The following is an 18,952-nucleotide window of genomic DNA, read 5'->3' as shown; positions in this document are numbered from 1 at the left end:
GCGCCGTGGCTATCAGCGCCGTGGCTGTCACCGCCGTGGCTGTCACCGCCGTGGCTGTCACCGCCGTGGCTGTCAACGCCGTGGCTGTCACCGCCGTGGCTAACACCGCCGTGGCTATCACCGCCGTGGCTATCACCGCCGTGGCTATCACCGCCGTGGCTATCACCGCCGTGGCTATCACCGCCGTGGCTATCACCGCCGTGGCTATCACCGCCGTGGCTATCAGCGCCGTGGCTATCACCGCCGTGGCTATCACCGCCGTGGCTATCACCGCCGTGGCTATCACCGCCGTGGCTATCACCGCCGTGGCTATCACCGCCGTGGCTATCACCCCCGTGGCTATCACCCCCGTGGCTATCACCGCCGTGGCTATCACCGCCGTGGCTATCACCGCCGTGGCTATCACCGCCGTGGCTATCACCGCCGTGGCTATCACCGCCGTGGCTATCACCGCCGTGGCTATCACCGCCGTGGCTATCACCGCCGTGGCTATCACCGCCCTGGTTATCAACGCCCTGGCTATCACCGCCCTGGCTATCACCGCCCTGGGTATCACCGCCCTGGCTATCACCACCGTGGCTATCACCGCCGTGGCTATCACCGCCGTGGCTATCACCGCCGTGGCTATCACCGCCGTGGCTATCACCGCCGTGGCTATCACCGCCGTGGCTATCACCGCCGTGGCTATCACCGCCGTGGCTATCACCGCCGTGGCTATCACCGCCGTGGCTATCACCGCCGTGGCTATCACCGCCGTGGCTATCACCGCCGTGGCTATCACCGCCGTGGCTATCACCGCCGTGGCTATCACCGCCGTGGCTATCACCGCCGTGGCTATCACCGCCGTGGCTATCACCGCCGTGGCTATCACCGCCGTGGCTATCACCGCCGTGGCTATCACCGCCGTGGCTATCACCGCCGTGGCTATCACCGCCGTGGCTATCACCGCCGTGGCTATCACCGCCGTGGCTATCACCGCCGTGGCTATCACCGCCGTGGCTATCACCGCCGTGGCTATCACCGCCGTGGCTATCACCGCCGTGGCTATCACCGCCGTGGCTATCACCGCCGTGGCTATCACCGCCGTGGCTATCACCGCCGTGGCTATCACCGCCGTGGCTATCACCGCCGTGGCTATCACCGCCGTGGCTATCACCGCCGTGGCTATCACCGCCGTGGCTATCACCGCCGTGGCTATCACCGCCGTGGCTATCACCGCTACTACTATCACTATCACTACTATCACTATCACTACTATCACTATCACTACTATCACTATCACTACTATCACTATCACTACTATCACTATCACTACTATCACTATCACTACTATCACTATCACTACTATCACTATCACTACTATCACTATCACTACTATCACTATCACTACTATCACTATCACTACTATCACTATCACTACTATCACTATCACTACTATCACTATCACTACTATCACTATCACTACTATCACTATCACTACTATCACTATCACTACTATCACTATCACTACTATCACTATCACTACTATCACTATCACTACTATCACTATCATTACTATCACTATCACTACTATCACTATCACTACTATCACTATCACTACTATCACTATCACTACTATCACTATCACTACCATCACTATCACTACCATCACTATCACTACTATCACTATCACTACTATCACTATCACTACTATCACTATCACTACTATAGCTATCACTACTATCACTATCACTACTATCACTATCACTACTATCACTATCACTACTATCACTATCACTACTATCACTATCACTACTATCACTATCACTACTATCACTATCATTACTATCACTATCATTACTATCACTATCACAACTATCACTATCACTACTATCACTACTATCACTACTATCACTATCACTACTATCACTATCACTACTATCTCTATCACTACTAGCACAATCACTACTATCACTATCACTACTATCACTATCACTACTATCAATATCACTACTATCTCTACTATCACTATCATTACTATCACTATCACTACTATCACTATCTCTACTATCACTATCACTACTATCACTATCACTACTATCACTATCACTACTATCACTATCTCTACTATCACTATCACTACTATCACTATCACTACTATCACTATCACTACTATCACTATCACTACTATCACTATCACTACTATCTCTACTATCACTATCACTACTATCACTATCACTACTATCACTACTATCACTATCACTACTATCACTATCACTACTATCACTATCACTACTATCACTATCACTACTATCACTATCACTACTATCACTATCACTACCATCACTATCACTACCATCACTATCACTACCATCACTATCACTACTATCACTATCACTACTATCCCTATCACTACTATCCCTATCACTACTATCCCTATCACTACTATCACTATCACTACTACTACTATCACTATCACTATCATTAGTATTAAGAGTAGTAGTAGTAGTACTAGCAGTCACTACTATCACTATCACTACTATCTCTACTATCACTATCACTACTATCTCTACTATCACTATCACTACTATCACTACTATCACTACTATCACTATCACTACTATCACTACTATCACTACTATCACTATCACTACTATCACTATCACTACTATCACTATCACTACTATCACTATCACTACTATCACTACTATCACTATCACTACTATCACTATCACTACCATCACTATCACTACCATCACTATCACTACTATCACTATCACTACTATCACTATCACTACTATCACTATCACTACTATCACTATCACTACTATCACTATCACTATTATCACTATCACTACTATCTCTACTATCACTATCACTACTATCACTATCACTACTTTCACTACTATCACTATCACTACTATCACTATCACTACTATCACTACTATCACTATCACTACTATCACTATCACTACTATCACTATCACTACTATCACTATCACTACTATCACTATCACTACTATCACTATCACTACTATCACTATCACTACTATCTCTACTATCACTACTATCACTATCACTACTATCACTACTATCACTATCACTACTATCACTACTATCACTATCACTACTATCACTATCACTACTATCACTATCACTACTATCACTATCACTACTATCACTATCACTACTATCACTATCACTACTATCACTATCACTACCATCACTATCACTACTATCACTATCACTACTATCTCTACTATCACTATCACTACTATCACTATCACTACTATCACTACTATCACTATCACTACTATCACTATCACTACTATCACTATCACTACTATCACTACTATCACTATCACTACTATCACTATCACTACTATCACTATCACTACTATCACTATCACTACTATCACTATCACTACTATCTCTACTATCACTATCACTACTATCACTACTATCACTACTATCACTATCACTACTATCTCTACTATCACTATCACTACTATCACTACTATCACTACTATCACTATCACTACTATCACTATCACTACTATCACTATCACTACTATCACTATCACTACTATCACTATCACTACTATCACTATCACTACTATCACTATCACTACTATCACTATCACTACTATCACTATCACTACTATCACTATCACTACTATCACTATCACTACTATCACTATCACTACTATCACTATCACTACTATCACTATCACTACTATCACTATCACTACCATCACTATCACTACTATCACTATCACTACTATCACTATCACTACTATCACTATCACTACTATCACTATCACTACTATCACTATCACTACTATCACTATCACTACTATCACTATCACTACTATCACTATCACTACTATCACTATCACTACTATCACTATCACTACTATCACTATCACTACTATCACTATCACTACTATCACTATCACTACTATCCCTATCACTACTATCACTATCACTACTATCACTATCACTACTATCACTATCACTACCATCACTATCACTACCATCACTATCACTACCATCACTATCACTACTATCACTATCACTACTATCCCTATCACTACTATCCCTATCACTACTATCCCTATCACTACTATCACTATCACTACTACTACTATCACTATCACTATCATTAGTATTAAGAGTAGTAGTAGTAGTACTAGCAGTCACTACTATCACTATCACTACTATCTCTACTATCACTATCACTACTATCACTACTATCACTACTATCACTATCACTACTATCACTACTATCACTACTATCACTATCACTACTATCTCTACTATCACTATCACTACTATCACTACTATCACTACTATCACTATCACTACTATCACTACTATCACTATCACTACTATCACTATCACTACTATCACTATCACTACTATCACTATCACTACTATCACTATCACTACTATCACTATCACTACTATCACTATCACTACCATCACTATCACTACCATCACTATCACTACTATCACTATCACTACCATCACTATCACTACCATCACTATCACTACTATCACTATCACTACTATCACTATCACTACTATCACTATCACTACTATCACTATCACTATTATCACTATCACTACTATCTCTACTATCACTATCACTACTATCACTATCACTACTATCACTACTATCACTATCACTACTATCACTATCACTACTATCACTATCACTACTATCACTATCACTACTATCACTATCACTACTATCACTATCACTACTATCACTATCACTACTATCACTATCACTACTATCACTATCACTACTATCACTATCACTACTATCTCTACTATCACTATCACTACTATCACTATCACTACTATCACTACTATCACTATCACTACTATCACTACTATCACTATCACTACTATCACTATCACTACTATCACTATCACTACTATCACTATCACTACTATCACTATCACTACTATCACTATCACTACCATCACTATCACTACCATCACTATCACTACCATCACTATCACTACTATCACTATCACTACTATCACTATCACTACTATCACTATCACTACTATCACTATCACTACTATCTCTACTATCACTATCACTACTATCACTATCACTACTATCACTATCACTACTATCACTACTATCACTATCACTACTATCACTATCACTACTATCACTATCACTACTATCACTATCACTACTATCACTATCACTACTATCACTATCACTACTATCACTATCTCTACTATCACTATCACTACTATCACTATCACTACTATCACTATCACTACTATCACTATCACTACTATCACTATCACTACTATCACTATCACTACTATCACTATCACTATCACTACTATCACTATCACTACTATCACTACTATCACTATCACTACTATCACTATCACTACTATCACTATCACTACTATCACTATCACTACTATCACTATCACTACTATCACTATCACTACCATCACTATCACTACCATCACTATCACTACCATCACTATCACTACTATCACTATCACTACTATCCCTATCACTACTATCCCTATCACTACTATCCCTATCACTACTATCCCTATCACTACTATCACTATCACTACTACTACTATCACTATCACTATCATTAGTATTAAGAGTAGTAGTAGTAGTACTAGCAGTCACTACTATCACTATCACTACTATCTCTACTATCACTATCACTACTATCACTACTATCACTATCACTACTATCACTACTATCACTACTATCACTATCACTACTATCACTATCACTACTATCACTATCACTACTATCACTATCACTACTATCACTATCACTACTATCACTATCACTACTATCACTATCACTACCATCACTATCACTACCATCACTATCACTACTATCACTATCACTACTATCACTACTATCACTATCACTACTATCACTATCACTACTATCACTATCACTACTATCACTATCACTACTATCACTATCACTATTATCACTATCACTACTATCTCTACTATCACTATCACTACTATCACTATCACTACTATCACTACTATCACTACTATCACTATCACTACTAACACTATCACTACTATCACTACTATCACTATCACTACTATCACTATCACTACTATCACTATCACTACTATCACTATCACTACTATCACTATCACTACTATCACTATCACTACTATCACTATCACTACTATCACTATCACTACTATCTCTACTATCACTATCACTACTATCACTATCACTACTATCACTATCACTACTATCACTACTATCACTATCACTATCACTACTATCACTACTATCACTATCACTACTATCACTATCACTACTATCACTACTATCACTACTATCACTATCACTACTATCACTACTATCACTATCACTACTATCACTATCACTACTATCACTATCACTACTATCACTATCACTACTATCACTAGCACTACTATCACTATCACTACTATCACTATCACTACCATCACTATCACTACCATCACTATCACTACTATCACTATCACTACTATCACTACTATCACTATCACTACTGTCACTATCACTACTATCACTATCACTACTATCACTATCACTATTATCACTATCACTACTATCTCTACTATCACTATCACTACTATCACTATCACTACTATCACTACTATCACTATCACTACTATCACTATCACTACTATCACGACTATCACTATCACTACTATCACTATCACTACTATCACTATCACTACTATCACTATCACTACTATCACTATCACTACTATCACTATCACTACTATCTCTACTATCACTACTATCACTACTATCACTATCACTACTATCACTACTATCACTACTATCACTACTATCACTACTATCACTACTATCACTATCACTACTATCACTACTATCACTATCACTACTATCACTATCACTACTATCACTATCACTACTATCACTATCACTACTATCACTATCACTACTTTCACTATCACTACCATCACTATCACTACCATCACTATCACTACCATCACTATCACTACTATCACTATCACTACTATCACTATCACTACTATCACTATCACTACTATCACTATCTCTACTATCACTATCACTACTATCACTATCACTATCACTACTATCACTATCACTACTATCACTACTATCACTATCACTACTATCACTATCACTACTATCACTATCACTACTATCACTATCACTACTATCACTATCACTACTATCACTATCACTACTATCACTATCACTACTATCACTATCACTACTATCACTATCTCTACTATCACTATCACTACTATCACTATCACTACTATCACTATCACTACTATCACTATCACTACTATCACTATCACTACTATCACTATCACTACTATCACTATCACTACTATCACTATCACTACTATCTCTACTATCACTATCACTACTATCACTATCACTACTATCACTACTATCACTATCACTACTATCACTATCACTACTATCACTATCACTACTATCACTATCACTACTATCACTATCACTACTATCACTATCACTACCATCACTATCACTACCATCACTATCACTACCATCACTATCACTACTATCACTATCACTACTATCCCTATCACTACTATCCCTATCACTACTATCCCTATCACTACTATCACTATCACTACTACTACTATCACTATCACTATCATTAGTATTAAGAGTAGTAGTAGTAGTACTAGCAGTCACTACTATCACTATCACTACTATCTCTACTATCACTATCACTACTATCACTACTATCACTACTATCATTATCACTACTATCACTACTATCACTACTATCACTATCACTACTATCACTATCACTACTATCACTATCACTACTATCACTATCACTACTATCACTATCACTACTATCACTATCACTACTATCACTATCACTACCATCACTATCACTACCATCACTATCACTACTATCACTATCACTACTATCACTACTATCACTATCACTACTATCACTATCACTACTATCACTATCACTACTATCACTATCACTACTATCACTATCACTATTATCACTATCACTACTATCTCTACTATCACTATCACTACTATCACTATCACTACTATCACTATCACTACTATCACTACTATCACTACTATCACTATCACTACTATCACTATCACTACTATCACTATCACTACTATCACTATCACTACTATCACTATCACTACTATCACTATCACTACTATCACTATCACTACTATCACTATCACTACTATCACTATCACTACTATCACTATCACTACTATCTCTACTATCACTATCACTACTATCACTATCACTACTATCACTATCACTACTATCACTATCACTACTATCACTACTATCACTATCACTACTATCACTACTATCACTATCACTACTATCACTATCACTACTATCACTATCACTACTATCATTATCACTACTATCACTATCACTACTATCACTATCACTACCATCACTATCACTACCATCACTATCACTACCTTCACTATCACTACTATCACTATCACTACTATCACTATCACTACTATCACTATCACTACTATCACTATCACTACTATCTCTACTATCACTATCACTACTATCACTATCACTACTATCACTATCACTACTATCACTATCACTACTATCACTATCACTACTATCACTATCACTACTATCACTATCACTACTATCACTATCACTACTATCACTATCACTACTATCACTATCACTACTATCACTATCACTACTATCACTATCACTACTATCACTATCACTACTATCACTATCACTACTATCTCTACTATCACTATCACTACTATCACTATCACTACTATCACTACTATCACTATCACTACTATCACTACTATCACTACTATCACTATCACTACTATCACTATCACTACTATCACTATCACTACTATCATTATCACTACTATCACTATCACTACTATCACTATCACTACCATCACTATCACTACCATCACTATCACTACCATCACTATCACTACTATCACTATCACTACTATCACTATCTCTACTATCACTATCACTACTATCACTATCACTACTATCACTATCACTACTATCACTATCACTACTATCACTATCACTACTATCACTATCACTACTATCTCTACTATCACTATCACTACTATCACTATCACTACTATCACTATCACTACTATCACTACTATCACTATCACTACTATCACTATCACTACTATCACTATCACTACTATCACTATCACTACTATCACTATCACTACTATCACTATCACTACCATCACTATCACTACCATCACTATCACTACCATCACTATCACTACTATCACTATCACTACTATCCCTATCACTACTATCCCTATCACTACTATCCCTATCACTACTATCACTATCACTACTACTACTATCACTATCACTATCATTAGTATTAAGAGTAGTAGTAGTAGTACTAGCAGTCACTACTATCACTATCACTACTATCTCTACTATCACTATCACTACTATCACTACTATCACTACTATCACTATCACTACTATCACTACTATCACTACTATCACTATCACTACTATCACTATCACTACTATCACTACTATCACTATCACTATCACTACTATCACTATCACTACTATCACTATCACTACTATCACTATCACTACCATCACTATCACTACCATCACTATCACTACCATAACTATCACTACTATCACTATCACTACTATCACTACTATCACTATCACTACTATCACTATCACTACTATCACTATCACTATTATCACTATCACTACTATCTCTACTATCACTATCACTACTATCACTATCACTACTATCACTATCACTACTATCACTACTATCACTACTATCACTATCACTACTATCACTATCACTACTATCACTACTATCACTATCACTACTATCACTATCACTACTATCACTATCACTACTATCACTATCACTACTATCACTATCACTACTATCATTATCACTACTATCACTATCACTACTATCTCTACTATCACTATCACTACTATCACTATCACTACTATCACTATCACTACTATCACTATCACTACTATCACTATCACTACTATCACTATCACTACTATCACTATCACTACTATCACTATCACTACTATCTCTACTATCACTATCACTACTATCACTATCACTATCACTACTATCACTATCACTACTATCACTATCACTACTATCACTACTATCACTACTATCACTATCACTACTATCACTATCACTACTATCACTACTATCACTATCACTACTATCACTATCACTACTATCACTATCACTACTATCACTATCACTACTATCACTATCACTACTATCACTATCACTACTATCACTATCACTACTATCACTATCACTACTATCACTATCACTACTATCACTATCACTACTATCACTATCACTACTATCTCTACTATCACTATCACTACTATCACTATCACTACTATCACTATCACTACTATCACTATCACTACTATCACTACTATCACTATCACTATCACTACTATCACTATCACTACTATCACTACTATCACTATCACTACTATCACTATCACTACTATCACTATCACTACTATCACTATCACTACCATCACTATCACTACCATCACTATCACTACCATCACTATCACTACTATCACTATCACTACTATCCTTATCACTACTATCACTATCACTACTATCTCTACTATCACCATCACTACTATCACTATCACTACTATCACTACTATCACTATCACTACTATCACTATCACTACTATCACTATCACTACTATCACTATCACTACTATCACTACTATCACTACCATCACTATCACTACCATCACTATCACTACTATCCCTATCACTACTATCCCTATCACTACTATCCCTATCACTACTATCACTATCACTACTACTACTATCACTATCACTATCATTAGTATTAGGAGTAGTAGTAGTAGTACTAGCAGTAGTAGTAGTAGTAGTAGTAGTAGTCTTAGTATTAGTATTAGTATTAGTATTAGTATTAGTATTAGTATTAGTATTAGTATTAGTATTAGTATTAGTATTAGTATTAGTATTAGTATTAGGATTAGTATTAGGATTAGTATTAGGATTAGTATTAGGATTAGTATTAGGATTAGTATTAGGATTAGTATTAGGATTAGTATTAGGATTAGTATTAGGATTAGTATTAGGATTAGTATTAGGATTAGTATTAGGATTAGTATTAGGATTAGTATTAGGATTAGTATTAGTATTAGGATTATTATTAGGATTAGTATTAGGATTAGTATTAGGATTAGTATTAGGATTAGTATTAGGATTAGTATTAGGATTAGTATTAGGATTAGTATTAGGATTAGTATTAGGATTAGTATTAGGATTAGTATTAGGATTAGTATTAGGATTAGTATTAGGATTAGTATTAGGATTAGTATTAGGATTAGTATTAGGATTAGTATTAGGATTAGTATTAGGATTAGTATTAGGATTAGTATTAGGATTAGTATTAGGATTAGTATTAGGATTAGTATTAGTATTAGTATTAGTATTAGTATTAGTATTAGTATTAGTATTAGTATTAGTATTAGTATTAGTATTAGTATTAGTATTAGTATTAGCATTAGTATTAGCATTAGCATTAGCATTAGCATTAGCATTAGGATTAGCTTTAGGATTAGCTTTAGGATTAGGATTAGGATTAGTATTAGGATTAGGATTAGTATTAGGATTAGTATTAGGATTAGTATTAGGATTAGTATTAGGATTAGTATTAGGATTAGTATTAGGATTAGTATTAGGATTAGTATTAGGATTAGTATTAGGATTAGTATTAGGATTAGTATTAGGATTAGTATTAGGATTAGTATTAGGATTAGTATTAGGATTAGTATTTGGATTAGTATTAGGATTAGTATTAGGATTAGTATTAGGATTAGTATTAGGATTAGTATTAGGATTAGTATTAGGATTAGTATTAGGATTAGTATTAGGATTAGTATTAGGATTAGTATTAGGATTAGTATTAGGATTAGTATTAGGATTAGTATTAGGATTAGTATTAGGATTAGTATTAGGATTAGTATTAGGATTAGTATTAGGATTAGTATTAGGATTAGTATTAGGATTAGTATTAGGATTAGTATTAGGATTAGTATTAGGATTAGTATTAGGATTAGTATTAGGATTAGTATTAGGATTAGTATTAGGATTAGTATTAGGATTAGTATTAGGATTAGTATTAGGATTAGTATTAGGATTAGTATTAGGATTAGTATTAGGATTAGTATTAGGATTAGTATTAGGATTAGTATTAGGATTAGTATTAGGATTAGTATTAGGATTAGTATTAGGATTAGTATTAGGATTAGTATTAGGATTAGTATTAGGATTAGTATTAGGATTAGTATTAGGATTAGTATTAGGATTAGTATTAGGATTAGTATTAGGATTAGTATTAGGATTAGTATTAGGATTAGTATTAGGATTAGTATTAGGATTAGTATTAGGATTAGTATTAGGATTAGTATTAGGATTAGTATTAGGATTAGTATTAGGATTAGTATTAGGATTAGTATTAGGATTAGTATTAGGATTAGTATTAGGATTAGTATTAGGATTAGTATTAGGATTAGTATTAGGATTAGTATTAGTATTATGATGACGAGGACGACGATGACGATGATGACGATGATGACGATGACGTTGATCCGGTAGAAACATGTTCATACATAAAACTGGTTTAAAGTGCAAAAAAAAGCTTGGGCACCCCAATTAATGAACATGAAGTTAGGGGTTTAAGTAATCTGAATATTTTCAGATTTTAATTGTCTACTGTCATTTTACATTCGGAGCACTCAGTCAACCGCCAGCCTACTGGAAGGTAGACAATTAAACAGGTCAGCATGAGGTAACCTCAGGCATCCTGTGGGGGTGCAGCAGACACGCAGCTGGAAGTCGCAGGGCAAGTGAGAAGAGCAACACCTCTTACAGGTGCGGTCTCAGTTTCAGAAGCACACATTGACATAAGACAGATGATCCAGATGCACTTGTTCAAACAAACTAAGCCTCTGATATGAGAAACTGAAAATATTGTTGCCGATGATCTGGTAAAATCATCAAGAATTATCAAATCAAAATTTCGGGGTTTTGAACTATCTTTAGTGTTGGAAGCAGGTTTTTATAGTAGGTCAGTATTTGTGTGAGCTACTTCAATTCACCACACACGTATGCAATCAAATTATAAAGTAGAGGCTAGTTCTTTGGTAATTAATCAATTCTTTGAATTATTTGCCTTCACTAAAATCGGCTCTCTTTACAATTGTACCGTCTTTAAGAAAACAAAGGCAGTCGTAAAAAAAAGGCATTCGAAGACATTTTTCAGAATTGGAGTTAGAATTGGAGTTACACTGCCATCTAACGGACACAGGCACACATTAAATAAAACATGCGTTTTGTCATTGAGATTTTTTAAATTAGGTTTATATCCAAAGACAAATTACACTTTAGGCACATTTTTTAAGTGCATATTATATGTTGACTAATTTTAAATAATGCCAACAACTGATGGAGTGGTTCTTCCGTCTGACATTAGTGGGGCAGTGAATTCGCACTCAGCGGTATAGTACTTCTGGGCGTGAGTGGTCGTGTGTTTCATTGTACCCTGTAATTGGATGGCACTATGTTGTCTTGTTGCCACAGTTTGTCTCACTAAAGTTCATAAATAAATATAAAGTACATGACAAAGACACGATATAAAGAAATTAAGGATGTCGAAAACAAAAGTGGGTTAAGCAAAAAAGGTGATCACTACTATCACTACTATCACTACTATCACTATCACTACTATCACTACTATCACTATCACTACTATCACTATCACTACTATCACTATCACTACTATCACTATCACTACTATCACTATCACTACTTTCACTATCACTACCATCACTATCACTACCATCACTATCACTACCATCACTATCACTACTATCACTATCACTACTATCACTATCACTACTATCACTATCACTACTATCACTATCTCTACTATCACTATCACTACTATCACTATCACTATCACTACTATCACTATCACTACTATCACTACTATCACTATCACTACTATCACTATCACTACTATCACTATCACTACTATCACTATCACTACTATCACTATCACTACTATCACTATCACTACTATCACTATCACTACTATCACTATCACTACTATCACTATCTCTACTATCACTATCACTACTATCACTATCACTACTATCACTATCACTACTATCACTATCACTACTATCACTATCACTACTATCACTATCACTACTATCACTATCACTACTATCACTATCACTACTATCTCTACTATCACTATCACTACTATCACTATCACTACTATCACTACTATCACTATCACTACTATCACTATCACTACTATCACTATCACTACTATCACTATCACTACTATCACTATCACTACTATCACTATCACTACCATCACTATCACTACCATCACTATCACTACCATCACTATCACTACTATCACTATCACTACTATCCCTATCACTACTATCCCTATCACTACTATCCCTATCACTACTATCACTATCACTACTACTACTATCACTATCACTATCATTAGTATTAAGAGTAGTAGTAGTAGTACTAGCAGTCACTACTATCACTATCACTACTATCTCTACTATCACTATCACTACTATCACTACTATCACTACTATCATTATCACTACTATCACTACTATCACTACTATCACTATCACTACTATCACTATCACTACTATCACTATCACTACTATCACTATCACTACTATCACTATCACTACTATCACTATCACTACTATCACTATCACTACCATCACTATCACTACCATCACTATCACTACTATCACTATCACTACTATCACTACTATCACTATCACTACTATCACTATCACTACTATCACTATCACTACTATCACTATCACTATTATCACTATCACTACTATCTCTACTATCACTATCACTACTATCACTATCACTACTATCACTATCACTACTATCACTACTATCACTACTATCACTATCACTACTATCACTATCACTACTATCACTATCACTACTATCACTATCACTACTATCACTATCACTACTATCACTATCACTACTATCACTATCACTACTATCACTATCACTACTATCACTATCACTACTATCACTATCACTACTATCTCTACTATCACTATCACTACTATCACTATCACTACTATCACTATCACTACTATCACTATCACTACTATCACTACTATCACTATCACTACTATCACTACTATCACTATCACTACTATCACTATCACTACTATCACTATCACTACTATCACTATCACTACTATCACTATCACTACTATCACTATCACTACTATCTCTACTATCACTATCACTACTATCACTATCACTACTATCACTATCACTACTATCACTATCACTACTATCACTATCACTACTATCACTATCACTACTATCACTATCACTACTATCACTATCACTACTATCACTATCACTACTATCACTATCACTACTATCACTATCACTACTATCACTATCACTACTATCACTATCACTACTATCACTATCACTACTATCACTATCACTACTATCTCTACTATCACTATCACTACTATCACTATCACTACTATCACTACTATCACTATCACTACTATCACTACTATCACTACTATCACTATCACTACTATCACTATCACTACTATCACTATCACTACTATCATTATCACTACTATCACTATCACTACTATCACTATCACTACCATCACTATCACTACCATCACTATCACTACCATCACTATCACTACTATCACTATCACTACTATCACTATCTCTACTATCACTATCACTACTATCACTATCACTACTATCACTATCACTACTATCACTATCACTACTATCACTATCACTACTATCACTATCACTACTATCTCTACTATCACTATCACTACTATCACTATCACTACTATCACTATCACTACTATCACTACTATCACTATCACTACTATCACTATCACTACTATCACTATCACTACTATCACTATCACTACTATCACTATCACTACTATCACTATCACTACCATCACTATCACTACCATCACTATCACTACCATCACTATCACTACTATCACTATCACTACTATCCCTATCACTACTATCCCTATCACTACTATCCCTATCACTACTATCACTATCACTACTACTACTATCACTATCACTATCATTAGTATTAAGAGTAGTAGTAGTAGTACTAGCAGTCACTACTATCACTATCACTACTATCTCTACTATCACTATCACTACTATCACTACTATCACTACTATCACTATCACTACTATCACTACTATCACTACTATCACTATCACTACTATCACTATCACTACTATCACTACTATCACTATCACTATCACTACTATCACTATCACTACTATCACTATCACTACTATCACTATCACTACCATCACTATCACTACCATCACTATCACTACCATAACTATCACTACTATCACTATCACTACTATCACTACTATCACTATCACTACTATCACTATCACTACTATCACTATCACTATTATCACTATCACTACTATCTCTACTATCACTATCACTACTATCACTATCACTACTATCACTATCACTACTATCACTACTATCACTACTATCACTATCACTACTATCACTATCACTACTATCACTACTATCACTATCACTACTATCACTATCACTACTATCACTATCACTACTATCACTATCACCACTACTATCATTATCACTACTATCACTATCACTACTATCTCTACTATCACTATCACTACTATCACTATCACTACTATCACTATCACTACTATCACTATCACTACTATCACTATCACTACTATCACTATCACTACTATCACTATCACTACTATCACTATCACTACTATCTCTACTATCACTATCACTACTATCACTATCACTATCACTACTATCACTATCACTACTATCACTATCACTACTATCACTACTATCACTACTATCACTATCACTACTATCACTATCACTACTATCACTACTATCACTATCACTACTATCACTATCACTACTATCACTATCACTACTATCACTATCACTACTATCACTATCACTACTATCACTATCACTACTATCACTATCACTACTATCACTATCACTACTATCACTATCACTACTATCTCTACTATCACTATCACTACTATCACTATCACTACTATCACTATCACTACTATCACTATCACTACTATCACTACTATCACTATCACTATCACTACTATCACTATCACTACTATCACTACTATCACTATCACTACTATCACTATCACTACTATCACTATCACTACTATCACTATCACTACCATCACTATCACTACCATCACTATCACTACCATCACTATCACTACTATCACTATCACTACTATCCTTATCACTACTATCACTATCACTACTATCTCTACTATCACCATCACTACTATCACTATCACTACTATCACTACTATCACTATCACTACTATCACTATCACTACTATCACTATCACTACTATCACTATCACTACTATCACTACTATCACTACCATCACTATCACTACCATCACTATCACTACTATCCCTATCACTACTATCCCTATCACTACTATCCCTATCACTACTATCACTATCACTACTACTACTATCACTATCACTATCATTAGTATTAGGAGTAGTAGTAGTAGTACTAGCAGTAGTAGTAGTAGTAGTAGTAGTAGTCTTAGTATTAGTATTAGTATTAGTATTAGTATTAGTATTAGTATTAGTATTAGTATTAGTATTAGTATTAGTATTAGTATTAGTATTAGTATTAGGATTAGTATTAGGATTAGTATTAGGATTAGTATTAGGATTAGTATTAGGATTAGTATTAGGATTAGTATTAGGATTAGTATTAGGATTAGTATTAGGATTAGTATTAGGATTAGTATTAGGATTAGTATTAGGATTAGTATTAGGATTAGTATTAGGATTAGTATTAGTATTAGGATTATTATTAGGATTAGTATTAGGATTAGTATTAGGATTAGTATTAGGATTAGTATTAGGATTAGTATTAGGATTAGTATTAGGATTAGTATTAGGATTAGTATTAGGATTAGTATTAGGATTAGTATTAGGATTAGTATTAGGATTAGTATTAGGATTAGTATTAGGATTAGTATTAGGATTAGTATTAGGATTAGTATTAGGATTAGTATTAGGATTAGTATTAGGATTAGTATTAGGATTAGTATTAGGATTAGTATTAGGATTAGTATTAGTATTAGTATTAGTATTAGTATTAGTATTAGTATTAGTATTAGTATTAGTATTAGTATTAGTATTAGTATTAGTATTAGTATTAGTATTAGTATTAGCATTAGTATTAGCATTAGCATTAGCATTAGCATTAGCATTAGGATTAGCTTTAGGATTAGGATTAGGATTAGGATTAGTATTAGGATTAGGATTAGTATTAGGATTAGTATTAGGATTAGTATTAGGATTAGTATTAGGATTAGTATTAGGATTAGTATTAGGATTAGTATTAGGATTAGTATTAGGATTAGTATTAGGATTAGTATTAGGATTAGTATTAGGATTAGTATTAGGATTAGTATTAGGATTAGTATTAGGATTAGTATTAGGATTAGTATTTGGATTAGTATTAGGATTAGTATTAGGATTAGTATTAGGATTAGTATTAGGATTAGTATTAGGATTAGTATTAGGATTAGTATTAGGATTAGTATTAGGATTAGTATTAGGATTAGTATTAGGATTAGTATTAGGATTAGTATTAGGATTAGTATTAGGATTAGTATTAGGATTAG

The 18,952-nt window shown here is 34.9% G+C and overlaps 1 protein-coding gene across 1 annotated transcript in view; it reads right to left on the bottom strand.

Annotated features, from left to right (window-relative positions):
- Positions 1 to 18,952, bottom strand: part of LOC144200061 (uncharacterized) — a 54,261-nt gene that overhangs the window by 25,479 nt on the left and 9,830 nt on the right. The window contains exons 4-6 of the mRNA XM_077721946.1: positions 5,891 to 7,230; positions 4,173 to 4,293; positions 3,285 to 3,511 (exon numbers count right to left, since the gene is read on the bottom strand). Of these exons, the coding sequence (XP_077578072.1) occupies positions 3,285 to 3,511; positions 4,173 to 4,293; positions 5,891 to 7,230 (1,688 nt within the window). The remainder of the gene's footprint in view (positions 1 to 3,284; positions 3,512 to 4,172; positions 4,294 to 5,890; positions 7,231 to 18,952) is intronic.

The sequence above is a fragment of the Stigmatopora nigra genome, chromosome 8 (genome assembly GCF_051989575.1).
Source record: "Stigmatopora nigra isolate UIUO_SnigA chromosome 8, RoL_Snig_1.1, whole genome shotgun sequence".
NCBI classification, from domain to species: Eukaryota; Metazoa; Chordata; class Actinopteri; order Syngnathiformes; family Syngnathidae; genus Stigmatopora; species Stigmatopora nigra.
This window is presented reverse-complemented; position numbering and strand designations above follow the sequence as displayed.